An 18,796-nucleotide genomic window follows, 5' to 3' on the forward strand; every position below is an offset into this window, starting at 1 on the left:
GGTGTCGAAGGGATCAGGTATAAGGCATCATCAGAACAAAAAATCTTACCATAGTGAATGAGGGGGGGGGGGCGGAGTGGAGAAGCTCCTCTGGCACCAGACTGGCCCAGAGGCTGTAACTGTGGGCCACACACATCGCCTGGGAGGCCGGCGCAGGAGCAGGCCATTCCATGCTGGTATACAAAGTGCTGCTAAGAGTTGGAACAGATTTGAGCCAACACCAAGAGCAAGGACTACCTCTGTAGAAAGGTTCAAGAATATAAAGAATCAAATACGACAGCATTAGGGTCTCCATTCAGTTTTCAGCGAAATAATCACAAAGTGGTTAGGCATGTTTTTCTAGAGGGACTTGACTTATTTTTAGGATCTTCATTCTAGAGCACCCTCTGCTGGGCAAAGTGCCTCAGAATGCTTGATTTTTTCCCCCTCCTTCAAATGCTTTGCAATTCACTTTATTTTTTATTTTCAGTTTTTGCAATTCACTTAATTTTTTAATTTTTATTTTTTGAAATTCACTTTACTGTAGTTTCTTTTTCTTTCTTTTGGTTCATCAGAACCATGAAACATGGCGATTTCTCTTCGCTCACAATCCTGCTCTTCACTTAGAGCTGCATCTCACTGCCACTGAGTTGGCTCTGACTGGTTGAAAGCCTGCCTACACAGGGTTTCCAAGGCTACAAGTCTGCACAGCAGGGGACAACTTCATCTTTCTTTACAGGGTCTGAACCGCCAACCATCCCACACCTACCCCATAGCATCACCTTTAAAGCTGTATAATCCAGATTAAACAATCTTTGATAATGCAGTCTACACCCACGTTGAACGCCAGCGGTTCTGTGTGGCAGCCCAGGCGCAGGAGCGAGCTCACTGTGCAGTACCGGAGAATGGGCAAAGGGCAGGGGAGACAGGCAGTGGTGAGCACAGGTCCTTACCCCAAAGGGATGGGGCTAGTGGTGTTGGGGACACAGGATTCTCAAGGAATACATACGGGAGCAGAAGTCTGGGTGAGGTCTAACACATCAGTCGGAGCCCATAACTGAACATTAGGGAACAAGAGAGTGAAAAGGTCCCCAGCAGTGGAGGGGTGGTGGTGGCAGTCTCCCAACATCCTGCAAAAGGGAACTCACAGTGGGATGCCTGGCAAGTCTTGACCAGCCAAGGGAGAATGATGAAGAACCTGGGTGGGTAAAAACGCTTTCCCCTTCCTTCCTCCCAGGGCCCACGATGAACCCCCAAGGGGAGGCCCTGGAGGGAGCCCGAGCCCCTCTGCTGCGTTCCTGTGTGCCCGCTCAGTTTGAGCTGGGGAGAGGCAAGGACGTCTGAATCAGACACTGATGTTTTGCTGTGATAAAACATAAGTAAGCATTCTAAGACTACCAAGTGCCCAGAAAAGCCATGGGTTCTGCCAGGGAGCAAGGAGTCGTCCTGGGGAAAGGTGTTGTGCTATGCAAACACAGCCAAAGGCAATAAAGCTAACGCTGCTCTCTTTCCTTAAAAAATTTTTTTGTAAAGCTGCTTTCTTATCGCAACATACTGGGCTCTGCTTGCCCCATAAACCAAGGCAAGAGAGGCCTGTCCATGCACAAAGGCAGGGGAAGTGTCTGTGAAGAGAGCAGATGAGGCAGCGAGCCAGAGAAATAGACACACAGCCACCCACCCCACCACGTGCCTCCAGCACATCCACAGCCCTACCCTCCACGGTCCTCTTTTCCATATCCGCCAACTATGCCTCACCCAGGAAGTCAGCCTCGGGAGTCTAAGAGGTGCTGGGACTAATCCTCCAGCAGAGGGGCAGAGATGAAGTGACTTGCTCACAGCTACGCACATGCAGCCAGAATAAAACTCTCCCGATCCCTGTCCCAGTGCACCCCATCGCCGACCACATTGTGCCACTAGGACTCCCGGATCCGAAGACCTACAGACGAAAGCCCATGCCACTGAGTCCATTCTGACTCATAGCATCCCTTTGGGAACAGGCAGCCTCATATTTCTCCCTCCAAGCGGGTCTGAGGTTCCAACCGAGACCCACAGTGCCACCGAAGCGCCTTCTTCATCATCTGGAAAAACTCCAAACCAGACTCTGCAATCCAACTGACTCTGACTCACAGAGACCCCGTCGGGCCGAGCAGAACGGCCCTGTGGGCTTCTCTCTGCGGGAGCAGACAGTCTTGTCGATCTACCGAGGGGCCGCTGGTGGTTCCGAACTGCTGCTCTGGCGTAACCCAGTACGCCGCCAGGGACCCTCAGGGCCCTACACACTTGTTCACCTCAGCGCAGTGAACTCGATTCTGCCGCGCAGTGCAGGACTGCCCATGGGACTGCCTGGCTGTCATCTTCAGGGAAGCAGTCTGCCTCATCCGCACGGCGCAGCAGCTGGGGGTTGAAGTGCTGAGGTCTCAGCAGCCAAGTTCTCAAGCACCACCGGGTCTCTTTCCAGCTGAAGTACTGGGTCTGAAATGACCGTCTCCAAAGCAAGGACGCTGAAGCAGATTAAGAGGTGGAGCACACGGAGTTGGTGGTTGTGGAGAAGATACTGGCTTTCTCTGCGGTGGCTGCATGAACACTCATAGGCAGATGCTCATTTATTCTCTAGGGAGGGCCCTGAACATGATCTGTACATGGGTATGGGTGCTTCCCCAAGGGGGCACTGGACTGACCCAGAGGGGCTGCAAAAGCAGATACTTACACTTTATCCTGGATTATGGGCTATAGTATAGAAGTTCTTAATTGCCAGGGGGTGCTAAGTGATTTTTTTTTCTCTGAAAAGGAGCAGTGGGCCAAATTTATGGTCCAGTCAGGTCCTCAGTAGACCAGCTGTTTGGACTATTCTGGCTTAATGACACTCCCTTGAAGGACATAAAACTTGTCTTCTGGTCTGAAGTTTTCTGATTGCACCACCTGGAACTGAACCCCCAGATCAAAGTGAGCCTAGAGCTTCTGAAGGCTTCAGACCTGCAGAGCCATAGAATTCAGGCTACGTGACAAAATGTGCTCTTCTGTGTAGCAAGATGGACCTCTTCGGAGGATGGCAAAAATGCCATCCACAGCCAGGTGAGGGATGAAGGACTGCTCACCTAGTCAGCCAGACTTGCCCAACCAAGACACTGGCTGGGTCAAGAGCCCCAAGACACTGGCCTGCAGCTTCCGACCAGTCTATGCCCAGGCGCCTTCACCGGCCACTGGTTCCCGTAGAAACTTGCTCTGTGCAATGCCCTCGCTGGAAGTCTGGCACCACATCCTTATGACTCCACTACGTGTCCTGTTCGTTTCCCTTCTTTTTCAACCCCCTCATTTTAACCTGTGTGTAGGATGGGTGCTGAGTCTTTGTTTAAAGTCATCATGGTTGGTTCTGCATGACCTCTTCCCTTGTGCCCAGGGAGGCAAGGTAGCATGGTGGCTGAGAAGATGCAGGTTATGGGGCCTAACTGAACCAGCAGTTTCCTGGGCATGTTCCTTGCCCTCCCACTGAATGCCATTTCTGCAATGGAATGCTCACCTTATTAGGTTTGCAATGAAGATTTTATGAGGCAGGTAGAAAGTATATATCTAGAAGAAATCACTTAAACTGTGCACCTACTTAACTTTTCAGTGGCCTACCTGGTAGAATTGAATATGTATAAGTTAAATGTTGGACTTGTCTGTATGCATTTAAAAAAAGTTAGTTGCATCAACCAAATGCTAGTAAATAGATCTAAATAATTAGCCTTGCCTGCATAGTCCACTGCAGACAGTCCTTGTTTCTTACAGGCCTATATGTTAATTACATACTCCAATCCTAGCGTTTACTTTCAGTATGCATGTTATTCTAGCAACTACACTTTACCTCATTGGAACAGGTCTTCTGCAACAAAAACGATAAGCTTTGAAGCATAAGCACTCCTCTCAAATAACACACTAAAATTTTTTTACCCCAGAAGACTTCAACAGGTATGAAATTTGATTATGAAAAACTTTACTACTATTGGCTCTTAAGATCAATACGGCGATTCCTGACTTCTAGTTCCTTCCCTCAAAGCAACTATTTTTACCAAGGTCTTTGTGTGCCCCACCAGAATGAACCCACCAAGTTGGTGAGCTGTGTGTGTGTTATACACACTGTAAAAGAATTCCCATTCTTTTCAAGGCCATCCAGTTTGTTATGCCTGAATGCCTTTGCAGAGGCAATAAAACACACACAAAACCATCTTCTTGGCATTATTCTCTGCTTTCAGCCAAGATCCATCTGACCTCAACAATGATATATCCCTTGTCCCACATCCTCTTCTGAATTTCTGGCAGCAGTCTGTCATTGTCCTGCTGCGGAGCCCCGTTGGATGATCTTCAGCAATAGTTTATTTGTGTGTGCTATCAGTGATGTTGTTCTCTAATTTGCACTTTCTGGTGGGGCACCTTTCTTTGGAATGGGTACAGATTTGGCTCTCTTCCAGTCGGTTGGCCAGGTAGCTGACACCCACGTATCTTGGCATAGGCAATTGAGTGCTTCTAGCACATCATCCGCCTGTTGAAGCATTTCGATTGGTGCGCCGTCAATGCCTGGAGCCTTGCTTTGGGCTAATGCCCTCAGTGCAGCTTGAGCTTCTTCACCACCATCGGTTCATGCTCATGTGCTGCCTCTTGAAATGGTTGCATGTCCACTAGGCCTTTGTGCTACCGTGACTGTATTTTTTTCCATCTTCTGTTGCTGCCTCCTGCTTCGCTGTTCAGTATTCTTCTTACTTCTCTCACCCCCTCCCACGCTGGTGACCATCAGGGTAAGTGTGAAAATCTTCTCTCGACTTTGTCTACTCGTGGTCTCATCCTATTTATCTTTTCATGCCAGACTGATTTCACTCAGCACAGAGTCCCCCAGGGTCATCCGTGTTACTCTGTGTTTCGCAGTCTCATCCTCTTTTTTTAATGTGGTGTAGCATTCCCTTGTGTGTACGCACCAAAGTGTATCGACCCATTCTTCTACGGACCAATGGGCATTCAGGTGGTTTTTCCACCTCTTCGCTGCTTGGAGTGGCTTATTTCTCTAGGATATGTATTTCTCTAGGATGTATGTTTCTGAAGGACTTCCTATTTGTGTTTGTAGAAGGATCTCTCTCGTCCTTCCTCCCTAGTCTCAACCTTGAGGACTGCAGACCCATTTGATGTGAGGTTTATACCACAGCCAAATCATCTCTCTAACCTTCAGCTCGGTTTCCAAAATGTTGTTGTTGTTAATACATAACAGAGCAACTTTTATGAACATTTTGCTCTCTGGGTCAGACGTTGTGTAAACTATTGACACACTTGTCTGAGAGCCCTCTAAAAAAGATCAAACTAAGATCTGAGGTTCCCATCAAAGTGCTTAAGGCTTAGAGCTCTGCTTCTCACATCCTTGGGCGCACAGGGTGGCCAGGAGTCAGGAACCCACAAAGCCGAGCAGCCACTTTGTTTAGTTTGTTTGTGGCAAAGCTGGGCCTTGTGGGGTACTGTCTAGCCTTTGTTGTAATCTTGCCTCAGTGATAAGCCAAGCCAGGTCTCTGGGTTGCAGTTGGTTTGCATTTCACAGAAGCGGGGTGGGGCAACTTTTGCATACTCTGAATGATTTCTGGTTTTCCCAGCTCAGAACCATCCTTGGTGTTCTTTGGTCACCAAAGAGATGACTTCCTTAATTCCTAAGAGCAGTGCTTCTGCTTCTGGGTACTAGGTGAGCTGAGCCCTGTTGGTTCAGTCATAAAAAAAAAAAAAAAAAAGATCAATACGGCCCTTACCATTAAATGAATGGTAGCTAGAAAGTGAACTTGGCCGTGCAGGTTCAAAGAGGCATGACTTCTGATGTTGGATTAGGTGCCATCAAGTTGATCTCAATTCACAATGACCCCAAGTCACCAAGCAGACTGTCCCATGGGGTTTTCTAGGCTGGGTGGGCTCGAACGCACATTTCAGTTAGACTCAGCGCTCTTAACCACCACGCCACCTCCTTGTCCATCACACCTAGGGCTACAGGAACTATTTGTGAGGTGGAAAGATGGCTAAAAGAAACATTTTATAGTAAAAATGAGTGAACAACATGGGTGAACAGAGCATGTGTGTGTGTTGTTGTTGTTAAGGAAAGAACATGCACACAGTCTCTCCACATTCTCACTAAGGCACCCAAAGAGTGTCTTGGAATGAGACTCAGTGCTTACCTGTGAGGCCTGACTCAGAGCTCGGCAATGGCCATACAAGTCCCATCAGATGCACCTATTCCTTTTAGTCTGAAAGAATTTACCTGATTGATATTGCTGCTTTAAAGGTTTACCACCTTCATTAGTGAAGAGTCGATTAGAAAACGGCTACTTTTATCGCTTTAAGCGCTTCTACTGTTCATAAAGGCTACCAGGTGACAAAACTGTATTCATGGACACGGTCTTTGTGGGGGAAATGTCACAGGTGTACAATACCTCCGCTCCACCCATCCACTTAGGCTCATCAGGAAACTCAGCACACAGAACATCCTCTGACTGCTCGGTCCCCAGGACGTGGTAGCAGAGCTTCTGGTGGAGATTGGTGGAAGTCTCCGTGCCTGGAGGAGTTACAAATGCACACTGAGATAGAGTTGGCTATTGTAAAGGAACAAGGAATCTACTTGAAAGAACAAGAGAGGCCAGAAACTCTAAAAAATCGAGGTCTCATTTGAGTATCATCTCTGAATTAACCCATATCTCCGGATTGGGGAACTATCAGACTAAGCTTATATTCTTCACTATAAAATATACCAAACTTTCAGGAAAACTGAGGAGAAGCTAAAATCAAATGTTAAAAGTTTACACCATCTGGTGATTTTCATTGAGTTTTCCAAGAATGTGGACAAGAAGAACAGGGCTGAATATGTGTTCAGCTTTGTTCATAAACCCTCCATCGCACAAGCTGACAGGTGCCAGGGTCCTTCTGGCAAGAGGACAGCAAAATTACAGCTGGGAAAAGGCAGTGGCTTTCTTAAGTCGGCCCTAACCACCGATCATCACCATGACTGCTGTTTGCTGGTAGCAGCCAATCAATTCCAACTCATGGGGACACTCTATGCCAGAGTACAAGTGCCCGCAGGGCTTCCCGGCTGCCATCCTTGCAGGAGCAGGTCTCCAGGGCTTTTCTCCCACAGAGACAGGGCTGAGTTCAAATCACCAACTTTTCTGCTATCCGCAGAAACCTTAACCACTGTGCCACCTGGGCTCAGTCATCATTACTATCACTACTGTGGAAAACGGAGGATCAATCACAACTTTGTACTTTTCCCAAGTTAGCGAATTAACAATATGCTCCAACAAGAACTGCCAGCTCTATACAGATATAGCAGCATGTCCTAACTCGGGCATCTTTCCCACAGGCAGTCATGCAGTGCACAGAGCACAGATGCTGTTCTTTAGCGAACGCCGAGAGTACCCACGCGGCCCTCCTCATCCTCGCATCAGTACCGCTGTGGTGCATGGACAACGAAACAGAAAAGTTCATCAAGGCCAAAAGAGACGGAGACATGTTCATGTCTCATTTCCAGTTGACCCCAGCGAAAACAGAAAAGGAAGGCAATCTAGTGAAAAAGATACAGCAAGTCATGATGGGGGGACAGAACACACAGCAGAGAGCCCTGGGGGAACCCTACACCTCGTCAGCCCCAGGCCCTCCAGCCACCTCCTGTTCTCAGACACGGGCAGCAAACCCGCCTGTGAAGATGGGATGGGGTGCCATGGGCATGCTACACACCACCTGGAAACATGGCAGGGGAAGGGGGGGCAGGCAGGACAGGGGAGATGTTGGTGATGTGATAGCTTGAATAAATGTCTTGGAGGAGGGAGAGGGTAGGTGGGTAGGTGGGTAGGTGGGTAGGTGGGTAGGTGGGTAGGAAGGAAGGAAGGAAGGAAGGAAGGAAGACTGAGCAACTGAAGAGACCTAGGGTGTGCCTAGGGATACAAATGCCATGAAAACACCAACCAGCGGTGACTTGTAACTTCTGATCGGAGGAAGACACAAAAACACTACAGTAACTCTTCAAGCATCATCAAATAGACTCGTTTATTTTAAAATTCTACCCTCCCCTTGGAAGGCATCATCCATCTCCAGAGGGCTAATTACAGTAATTCTGTAATTTTTCACAGGCCTCTCTACCTCCCTCTGCACCTTCTGAATCGGGGCTGGCCCAGGAACCGGGTGTGACTAAGGGAATGTGGCAAGTGAGGTCACAGCAGCAAACTTAGTCCTCAGAGAGGAGTTCTGTCGAGCTGCACCACGAGCAAGCCCAGGCCAGCCTGCTGGAGGATGAGAGCATCCATCAGAACAGGCACAGGCCCCAGACAGGTGAGAGGGCCAAGCCCAAATCAGTCAACTGATCCACGACTGCCACTGATGCCCAGCAGAACTCTCCTCAGCCTTGCCACGGGAAACTAGAGACGCATAAGCAAACCCAGAGGGTTATTATTCTAAGCCACTACGTTTGGGGGGCTTCTGCTACACTGTAATGTGAACAGTCCTGACACCCTCTGAAGCAACCCCATGCTGGACCCAATTGCTTTAGTAGAGCTCAGCTCCTCTTTCTGGTCGCATGCAGTCCCAGCTCCTTTTGTGCAAGAAGTGCTTCCTCTGAAGCCAGTACTCACCATCACTTTTCCCATCCTGTTGGGGGTATGAATTGTAGAACAGTCCCTTCCCATCATGCGTCCAGGCCATACAGCTGAACTTCACTCTTTCCAGCACATCAGGAAGCTCTTTGGCACCATCCACTTTCATGAACTTGATTGTCACCCAGTCTGAGCCGCTGGCACTCAGACCATAGGCAAAATATTCGCCATCTTCACTGAATGCATAACCTATAGGACGTAGGAGGCATTGTCACATCGGGGTAGAATTCCTCATCTTGCCCACTGCCCAGCCAGACAAAGGTCTCTGTCACACAGGGAGGCAGAGTGCGGCCACAGCAGCAGCAGGAACCACCCTGGGAGAGAGAAGACCTGGGCCAGGCCAGCTCTTCTGGAACGAGCCTTATCACCTCGGATAAGTCCCGAATGGCTCACATCTCAGGTTCTTCATCTGCAGCGGTCCCTGGGTAAGATCGGCCAATGTGCTCAGCGGCTAACCAGAAGGTTGCTAGTTTGAGTCCATGCAAAAGTATTTCAGAAGAAAGGCCTGGGCATTTCTTTGGAAAGGCCAGCCATTTAAAAACCCCCACAGAACATCTGATGAACGTGGGGTCTACATTTGTCAGAATTCAGTCACTGGAAATGGGCTAAAGCTTTTAAAAGGAAATGATCCAATTATACTGCCACTTAGAACTTTCTACGAGTGTTCTTCCATTTTGAATTTTCTATAAATCGATTCAGAGTTTGGTTGGAAGCAGAACTCACCTGGAATTTTCAACCTATTTTATTTATACTAAAAAGAGAACAAGAGGAAAAAGGAGTACAGAAACTGCTTTCAGAGTAATGACTGGATTATGACACATACCAAGTAACAGAACTAAATTGTAGCCATTAGGTAATTTTTGGAATGGATCCCAAACCCTTTGAAACCCCTCATCAAGACCGCATTTCCTAAGCGCTACTGGCACTCAGAGATGAATCCCCACGCTGTCTGACTGGCACAGATCTGCGAAGCCCCAGGTTGGCAGAGAAGGTCATGGCGGGCACTTTCCCAAGGTGAGGGTGAACGATGCAGAAGAGCCTCACTGCTTGTGGGCTAATCCCTAAAACTGTAAAGCATGCTTCCCAAACCTCTCAGCGAAAAATTCCTCAGCCTCCCCCCCCTCTCCCCCCCACACACACTTTTGAACTGGAGGCCAGAAGGCAGGACAAGCACCTGCTTTGGGACTGTGCCGGCACCCCTCGGGGAGTGGCACTGCCCACTTCAGGGGACACTGCTTTATGGCCGTATGACAGCCAGAGTGTTTAAATTGCTACGGGATGCTCGTCGGCAAAGACGCCCAGGCTTTATTGTGACATTTACACGTACAGGGCTACTTGTACACCACCTGCCATCAGGCACTGACGTCAGATTTCCTCCTGGATGGCCGCAAAATCTAACTGGGGTTGAAAATGACCCTAAGAAACTCAGCTCTCTTCAGAGGTGTCCTATTATTTTAAGGGATTCCCTATCAGTGACAAATGAGTTAAAAATTTCACAGAACTCACTTACGAATTCCTTCAAGAGCCCATAAATGTATCCAAGCTCATATGTAATATCAACACAGAAGAATCTGGAAGGTGATCAGACAACTGCTTGGATTATTTACATATAATTTGAGTATTTTCAGGGAAATGTTAAAGAAAATATTTGGGGTTGAAACATGATTTTCAAAATCATGTACTATCAGTAGAATCCAAATGCTTGCCCATACTGTAACTGCCTGGTGATATCATTCACCAGCAAGTCAAGGACGACTAGAGGCCGGCTTCTGTGTCTGATTCACCGTTCCATCCAGCGAGGCCTTGCACACAGCATGCACCTAGAAGTTACTGGAATGAATGACCGGGGGAAGAGGTCAGGCCACCTTATAGTGGATCACAAAATGGACTTCCGCTAATTCTAAATGCATGCTTTCAAGAGGGCATCTTACTGCACAGACCAGCATGTTAACGTTGTTGAAAGCTCCATGCTTAAATGCAGGAGCACTCTTGTCAAGGGACCAAGTGGCCTCGTCCTTTCAGCACTGAGTAAGGACCATCATTCGCCCGCCCCGCACAGCTGTTGCAGGCAGAAAAGGGGACCACTGGATCCCTGGTTAGACTGACCCTTGGCAGCCCTGTGTGTTGCAGAGCAGGAGGGAGGGGTTTTAAGGCTGAGCTCTTTCAGAAGCAGATTGCCAGACCTTTCTTCCGAGGTACCACTGGTAGGTCCAAACGGCCAATCTTTCAGTAAATCGCACCACCCAGGTTCTCTTAGAAATCCAACGGGGTTCTATTTCCCAACTAATCAGGTACAGAGGACGTCAGTGTGCTAAGTCCTCATCTCCGGAGGACCCAAGCCGGACCTGCATTCTCTCAGAAGATGGCCCAGGGGCAGTGCCAAGCCAACTTCACTAAAAATATCCCAGGTGTTCTGGAAAAATATTCCACGAAGTGCGTGACGTGCACTGACTCCAGTCGAACAGGGCCCTTCTAGTCCTAACCAGTGTGACTCCCACACTGTGATCGGGCAGGGTTAAGCGGATCAGGGGCATGGCAGGGGGAAAGACAGCTAGCTGCTAACGCAAATACAGAGCACGGAACCTTCACGAGGGGATTGGTCAACTGTACCCTCCCGCTGGTCTTCAAGGAGAACACACAGAGGGAGGCAGAGGAGCTGTAACACCAGACAGCATCGATGGCAGTGCCGTGGCAGCATGGCAAGAGCATGCGGGAGACGGGCGAGCTGCCTGTGATGCCGAGGTGAGGCTTGCTGACACCCGTGGCACTCAGAGCACCAGCACTTGTTGGAGAAGGCGCCAAGCTGGGCCCAGCAGCATAAGGCAAGAGGTCGGAACTGTAAGCCTGGTTCCTGAGCTCTGCAAGAGGCTGTAGTGAGTTACAGAACCCATGGTCCAGAGTGACAGTGTGGAGGGCAAGGGAGTAGCTGATGTTACAGATGAGGGAGTGGTACAGCGGTTTGCAAAGAGTTGGATGGATACTTGGAGCATCTTTAAGTTCTGCCTCAGAAGAACCAGCTTTATTCACTTAATATGCAATTAATAAGCCATCCCATCCATTACCGTCAAGTTTATTTCAACCCCCTGCCCTTCAAGGCAGACTAGAACTGCTCTATCAGGTCCCCAAAATCTTCATTTTTCCGAAGCAGAATGGCTGGTGAGGTTGAACTGCCAACCTTTAGGTTAGGAGCCAAGTGCTCTAACTGTTGTGCCACTAGGGGACCCTTATTAAAGCACAGAGCCAGGGCATAACTGAGTACTGTAGCCCACAATGGGAGCTTATAGCACCAGGCGGGGGGATGCTCCTCTGGGGACTATGGAAGCGCTCATCTCCGACCACACTTTCGAGGAAACCCATCGCAACTGCAGGCCAGGCATTTTCATGGCAGCTCAGGGGCCAAGGTACCCAGCAGGCCACTTTCCACAGGCCTATTTCTGAGTCTCATGCTTCATTTTAAAATACTGACAATTTACTAGACTTTAAAACATCTCACTAGTAAAAATATTGGAATGTAAAAGCAAGAGAGAAAAAGAAAAGATCACGAAGAGACTTTGAAAATTCCTGGTGCAGCTCAAATCTATAGACAACGAAGGAATACTTAAAGAAGTGAAGGGTCTTTGGCGCCCGGCCTGGGCTGTTAACCTCTTCGTACCTGGGAATCTTGGTCTCTCGTGTCCTCTCTGATGCCTCCCCGTTGATTTCCTGATACGATCATCTCACACTCTTGCTGCTAGGTAGTTTTTCTTACGTTTTTTAGATAGCACACTCCTACACTTATTTACATAATCTCTGGGGACAGAGCTTGTTGAATTCACTACAGCTGACATCAGTGTCTGACTGTAGTAGGTGCTCATTAACTGTTAACATAAGTCAATTTAAAAAAATAAAACCCAAATCATAAAACAACTCATTTCTTATATTTTTTAGGGTGGGAGAAGGAAACAGAGCTCAGAAATATTCTTCTCCTGTCTTAAAAATTTCCTGCTGAAGCATCATTTGTCCAGCTTCCACTCCTTAGACAAGAGGCTGGGTTTTGTTTGGGTTCCCATCACAGCTAGAGCCCAGGAATGTTACAAGAAATGATGGTGACACTTCAAGATACCCCAAGCCTTAGGAGCTAATTGGGGTGCAATGGGAATTATTCGCTAGTTCTGCTTCATGCCATCAGAATGGGAAAGAGGAGTGTGACGATTCACGGATGCTAAAATCACTGTGCAGAAATTAGCTTCCGGGGCACTGCACGTGCATCTGTTCTACAATATGGCCCACACCCGGCCGCCGTTTCAGAAGGGTGGTGGCATCCATTTTGGGGCTGCGGGGGAGGACCCCGAGGCTCGTTGGGGGCGGGGGGCAGCTGTGTCACACTCACCGCGGAGCGCCACCGTGCCATCGTCAGAGAGGATGTTGGGGTCCAGGAACACTCTGGCCTCGCTCTCCAAGGCCTCCTGCACGTACAGCACACGCTGGTTCTGCAAACCCGTGTTGTAGAAATAGAAATACCTGGGGAAAGAGGTGGCCTTGATTAAACTGTGGAGGTTTGTATCTGTGGAGGAACACCAGACATACAAGTCGAAAGAAAACCAAAGCCCCACAAGGCTACTCTTGCAATCAGGACATGACAAGGGCCCTGCCATCCGCCTAAGTTAACTGCTGGATTTGCCTGCTATAGGAAATCATCTCTGCTAATGACACGCATTAAGGAGTCCTGGCGATTCAGTGGGCTAAGCGTGAGGCTGCTAGCCACAAGTTTCGAAAGCACCAGCCACTCTGCGGGAGAAAGATGAGGCTTTCTACTCCCAAAGAGTTGCAGCTCCCTTACAAGAAACCCACAGGGGCAGCTCTACCGTGGTTGGGATCAAGTTGATGGCACTGAGTCTCTTTTGTTTCATGTTCCAATAAAAAGCAGGAGGAAAGCAGGCATTTAGGCCACACTTTGCTGATCCCGGTGCTCAGGAATCCCTGACATTCTGGGCCAATGTGTGATAGTAACGCCAATGAGAATTTTTATGTTTAAAGGACTAAGATTTAAAAATAATACTAAAGGGCAAGAAAGACAAGGTCAATTCATTGACGCTATCTCCTGGTCGTGCTCATGCCTGGATGGAAGAAAGGCTCTGATTCCTTTCATGTAATGCAGGCCCGAGATCCCTCATTCCCAGGCAAACCTCTCTCCGTCGCTGTCTACAAGCACCCCAGCTCATCACCAATGAAACACCGAAGCAATGACTTCTTTGAAGGGCATCTCCCTTATCTTAGTGGCCTGGACTTTGTATTTTAGAATCAAAGAAAGCATTCAACTGAAAAGGCGCAAGGAAATGAAAGCAATCTCACACACCGTTTTCCTTTCTTGAAGTGGCAGCTATACTTGGGGTAGTCATACAGCTCCGTCATCCTCTCCTTGTATAAGCCGCGGATGGGGCACTGCTCAAGAAATGGCACGGTGATCTTGTTCTGCGCCTCCACGAAAGCCTGTCGAGAACATTCAGATGGGCAAGCAAGTCAAATACGGCATCTGCAGGTGAAATGTCAGCTATCGGTAATGATCAGAAGGCATTTTTTTTTCCTTCAATAATCACTAATGATTCCTCTGGTTAGTCTAGCTCAACCTTCCTAATGCCACAACCCTTTAATGCAGTTCCTCATGTTGTGGAGGACCCCCCCCCGCCCGAAACATAAGATTTTTTTCGTGGCTACTTCATAACTATAATTTTGCTACTGTTAGGAATCGGGTGGCCTCTATGAAAGGGTCTTTTACTAGCCTAAAGGGGTCACAACCCACAGGTTGAGAACCACTGATCTAGCTCATTTATCTTATATATAATATATATCTATGTTATCCATCAACCTTGTCTCTAACAGACCTTTATATCTTGTGTCTATCAATCTTCTATCGAACAGAATGACTCGCTGCCCAGTCCCATGTCAGCCTCACAGCCGTGGGTATAGGGGTGGGCACCCATGCTGCAGCCACCGTGTGAATCCATCCCACCAAGGGTCTGCCCTCTGGTGTTGGGTGACTCTCTACTTCGCCAACCACGATGGCCTTTTCTGGCAATTGGTCTTTCCTGATGACACGTCCTAAGTACGGACGCCAGGCCTCCCCATCCTTGCTTCTAAGGAGTACTCTGGTTGTTGTTTCATCTAAGACGGATTTGTTTATTCTTCTAGCAATCTGTGGTGTATTCAATATCTGTCACCAACACAACCCAACTTTATCAATTTTCTGGCCGCTCTTTATCACTGTTTAGCCTTTGCATGAATATGAGGCATGTGAAAAGACCATGGCTGGAATCAGGCCTACTGTAGTCATCGAAGTAACTTTTTTTCTTTGTAAAATGTTAAGGGAGTCTTTTGCAGCAGAGCTGCGTCATACATCATTTGATTTCTTGAATACTGTTTGCAGGGACATTGTTGATTCAACTAATGCTTTCCTGGCACTCCTTGTGTATTATGCAGACATGCAATCATTTAAAGCTCACAATACTCCTACTGAGATGGTTCTTTTATTAGCCCAACTTTGTAGCTGGGACACAGAGGCCCAGTGTAGTTTTAAAATTACCCCTCACACAGTTACTCAGTAGCAGAGCTAGCACTTGAATTCATGTTCTTAGCAAAGATGCTAAACCGCCCCTCAGATCTTGCAATGTCAGTGATCTACTTATAGTTAGTATCTAGGTTCCAGCCTCCTAGTCAGTAGCAGTCAATATCAAAGATGCCAGAGTTCAAGAAGCACAGGTTTAGGTCCCTCAGCACCATGTCAGTCGGGACTTGGCATTCTAGGATCAACTCCTTGTCTACTTCAGTTCACAGATTTGGCTAAAATGTGAAAACCGAAGAATATTTGTAAAATCACACTGGGATAGGAGGCATTGAATAGAAATATCAACAACTATATTTTACAAGGAAGGACAAGAGGTGGCCTGCAGAAATCCCGAGGTCCTGGCAGCAAAGACAGGGAAAAGAAGTGGTTTCACTAAAGACCAGTTGCATCCCAGAGCACCTTCCTTACAGCAGAGCGGGTAAACAGTGTTCAATGCGATCACATTTTGCCCTTCTAGTAATTCACAGGTGGGGGTTATTAAGACAGGAGACACGAATTAGTGCCAGCTCTATATTCAACCTGAGGTTTAATCAGTTGTCTGACTATCTCATACATCATATACCATACAGGTATATCCATCTTCAGGACATGGTAGAGCAGACAAACGATGCCTTATGATCAGAGTCCACTTTGAGATGCACTATCAAGGTCTGAGAGCCCAAACGTACTGCACTATCAGAGTCCACTTTGAGATGCACTATCAAGGTCTGAGAGCCCAAACGTACTGCCATCCAGTCAATTGCGACTCACCAAACCCCCAGGGCAGGGTAGAACTGCCCGCGGTGAGTTTCTGAGACTGCAACTCTTCACGAAGCACAAAGCCTTGTCTTTCTCCCATGGAGTGGCTGATGGTTCAGAGCCACATAACCACTGCACCACCGAACTCAAATGGGTCTTTAAGGGGGCAAGCTGTCATGGGCTTTGGGCTCCCCTGCACACAAACCACCCATCTGCCCTTGGCAGGAGAACAAAGCTGCTGGAAACCGCGGTTATGAGGCATTTGAAACAAGTAAGGAAGAGTATAAAGTACAAATACAGTGATGAGCAGCAGCCTTTGCAAGAGGAGTTTTGCACATTTCTTTACAATTCAAGAAAAATGATACTATTCGTAGGTCATATTTCTTATTTCCTTTGAAGAGAAAATAAATTGTTTTGAGTCTCAAAGAAATAGAATTCCAAATCTCTATTGCAAGGGGTTGGAAACTGGTCCTGGTCTGTTCTCTATGGTCCTTGAGGTAAAAACTGTTTACATTTATTTAAAGGGTTGAGTGGGGAAAGGGAGGAGTGTGGAAAATCCAACAAAGCCGGGCTGGCTGGCATAGACTAAAATATTTACTATATGACTCTTTCCCCCAAGTGTCGGCTGACCCCACTCCACCTCATTAAAAAGAATGTCAACGAGCAAAATGATTTTTGTTTTTTAGTTGCAACCGCACTGCCTATCTGAGAAGCACCGAGAGCATTTGGAGATCTCAGTGTACCTGAGAGCGGCCTCTCCCCTCACGGTAAGGGCAAGAGCACACCTGGAATCAGGTGTGGAGGTGCAGCGTCTGACCTCCTCTGACTTCACAATGGGTGGGGGTGTTGTCAAACTCAAAACCAGCCCAAGGCTGATTCCTCTGAGACAGGGAGGAAACAGACCCTCTTTCCTCCTTTCTTAAACATTCTGACAGCAATGGTCACTTCCACGACCCTCTACTTCTCTGCTGGGTAATCCTGTACAGTGGTCACGGAGGCTGTGGTCAGCATGATGGGAGTTTATTGAGGAAGCGGCTAGAATGTGGAATCAGAAATGGTCAGGATCAGCTCCTTAGTCAGGGCAGCCTTATATCTGCCAAGCTCATAGGCAGTTCTTCTCTGGCCCTTAGTCCCTTGGTCTAGCCTCTGCCTTGCCTGGGCAGTGATACAACGCTCTTAAGCACTGCTGATAAATGGTCAAAGGGCACTCCACTCTGCCATAAGGTTCAGCACGAAGGCACTCAACTTTAGCTCTTTGGGTGAGCAAATCTAGCGCCTCCAGTTAAGTGCCTAGAGGCACCCAACTGTGTAAGCAAGCCTCGTGTTCGAAGGCACTAGCTTTACACATTCCATGGACCAGGAAGCCCTCCACTCTGCCTTGTGCTCTGGCTCCTGGTTCTGCTGTCTCAGCAACTCTGTCACTGCCCTGGTGTCACAGTTTTCTGTCTCTGATCGAGAAAGTTCAATGCGTAGGAATCTATAACCACCACTACCACCACCACCCCTTTCCTGGCCCACTTTATACCCAATAAGATGGCAAAATCAACCCATCCTCATGTCAGAATACCAAGTGTTTGTGATCACAATTAGCCCTGGTAACCTTCCCTTACAAGGGAATCACAGGATCCTTTCAGCAGCTTCCGTACCTTCTCTTACCCAGACCCATCAAGAAAAGAGGAAGTACAGTCCCTCTGCACAGCCCCACCCAGTCCTTCAGTGGGAGTTACAGAGACTATGGTTAGAAGAGCCAACTCCCTCAGAATCCATGTCACCACATGCCATCTATGGGGACCAAGGCATGTGCTGTTAAAGTGACTCAGTCAACACCCCTGAAGCTGGAATTACTTTTTTCCAGTCATTACAACATTGATTAAGGGCCAGCCCCATACCTGACCCAGGTGTGGAAAGGAATTAGACCTGTTTGGGCAAGGGAAGAGAGGCAACCTGGACCTCCCATGATTTTCTCCAGCTTGGGTTGGGCACGAGAGGCAAGGCAGGCAGCCAGAGCATCAACAAGAATTTCACAAGAGCCTCATGGACATAAGACACTGATCTTGGCATGGTAGATAGAGAGGTGACAAGACCAAGACCAACTCCATGTCTACAGGGAGCTAAGTAATGAATTAAAGGGGGCACAAATGGCAAAATAAGTAAACCGGTCAGAGGATTCAGAGTGGTTACCCCCACATGAGGAAATCAGATGAACAGCGGTGCTGTTCAAAGTAATGACCGTGGACATGGACAGACATTAAGAGTGTTTAAAACCTTTACAGACATTTGGCATGGCTGTGATATTTACAATTATCTATCTGCTGAGGTCATTCACCCGAGATCTTGGAAAATGCTGGTCACGTATTTTAAGTCGAGTGGGGGGGCACAGAAGCCCTTCTGCAGAGGCTTTGAACTGAGGTTGAGGGTTGAGAGTCAGTCAGTCAGTCAATCAGTCAGTCAGTCAGTCAGTCAGTCAATGCATGATGTAGGGGAAGAGTGGGTCAGGCAGAAGACCTGGCAAATACAAGGGCCCTGGCGTAAGTTGGCCAGAGGCCCACTGCTCTGAAGGTGAGTACGGTTAGCATTGCTGGGAAGGAGTGGGAGCCCCAGCTGACGCTGCAGAATGAGGCAGGAGCGGGAGTGGGCAGGACCCGAGAAGTAGATAAAAACTCTGAGTCCTTGTCTCAGTGAAGCACAAATTACGTAGCTGGGACTGGCTAAGTGGATCATTACATAATGTGTCTACCTTGGAAACAAAACACTCCTCCTCCTCCTCCTCTTGTTTTGGATGGGCAACTTAGGGAGAAGCAAGGAAGCCATCTCAGAGGGCAAGAGAGGGGTCCGGGCG

General features: G+C 48.1%; 1 protein-coding gene across 1 annotated transcript in view; it reads right to left on the reverse strand.

The window, feature by feature from the left end:
- LOC101650064 (prolyl endopeptidase) overlaps nucleotides 1-18,796 on the reverse strand; it is a 112,616-nt gene that overhangs the window by 64,319 nt on the left and 29,501 nt on the right. Inside the window, exons 3-6 of the mRNA XM_045294649.1 lie at nucleotides 13,954-14,087; nucleotides 12,988-13,118; nucleotides 8,598-8,807; nucleotides 6,411-6,532 (exon numbers count right to left, since the gene is read on the reverse strand). Coding sequence (XP_045150584.1) covers nucleotides 6,411-6,532; nucleotides 8,598-8,807; nucleotides 12,988-13,118; nucleotides 13,954-14,087 — 597 coding nt within the window. The remainder of the gene's footprint in view (nucleotides 1-6,410; nucleotides 6,533-8,597; nucleotides 8,808-12,987; nucleotides 13,119-13,953; nucleotides 14,088-18,796) is intronic.

This window comes from Echinops telfairi, unplaced genomic scaffold (genome assembly GCF_000313985.2).
Source record: "Echinops telfairi isolate 266 unplaced genomic scaffold, ASM31398v2 ScPeMD7_3533;HRSCAF=4204_0, whole genome shotgun sequence".
NCBI lineage: Eukaryota > Metazoa > Chordata > Mammalia > Afrosoricida > Tenrecidae > Echinops > Echinops telfairi.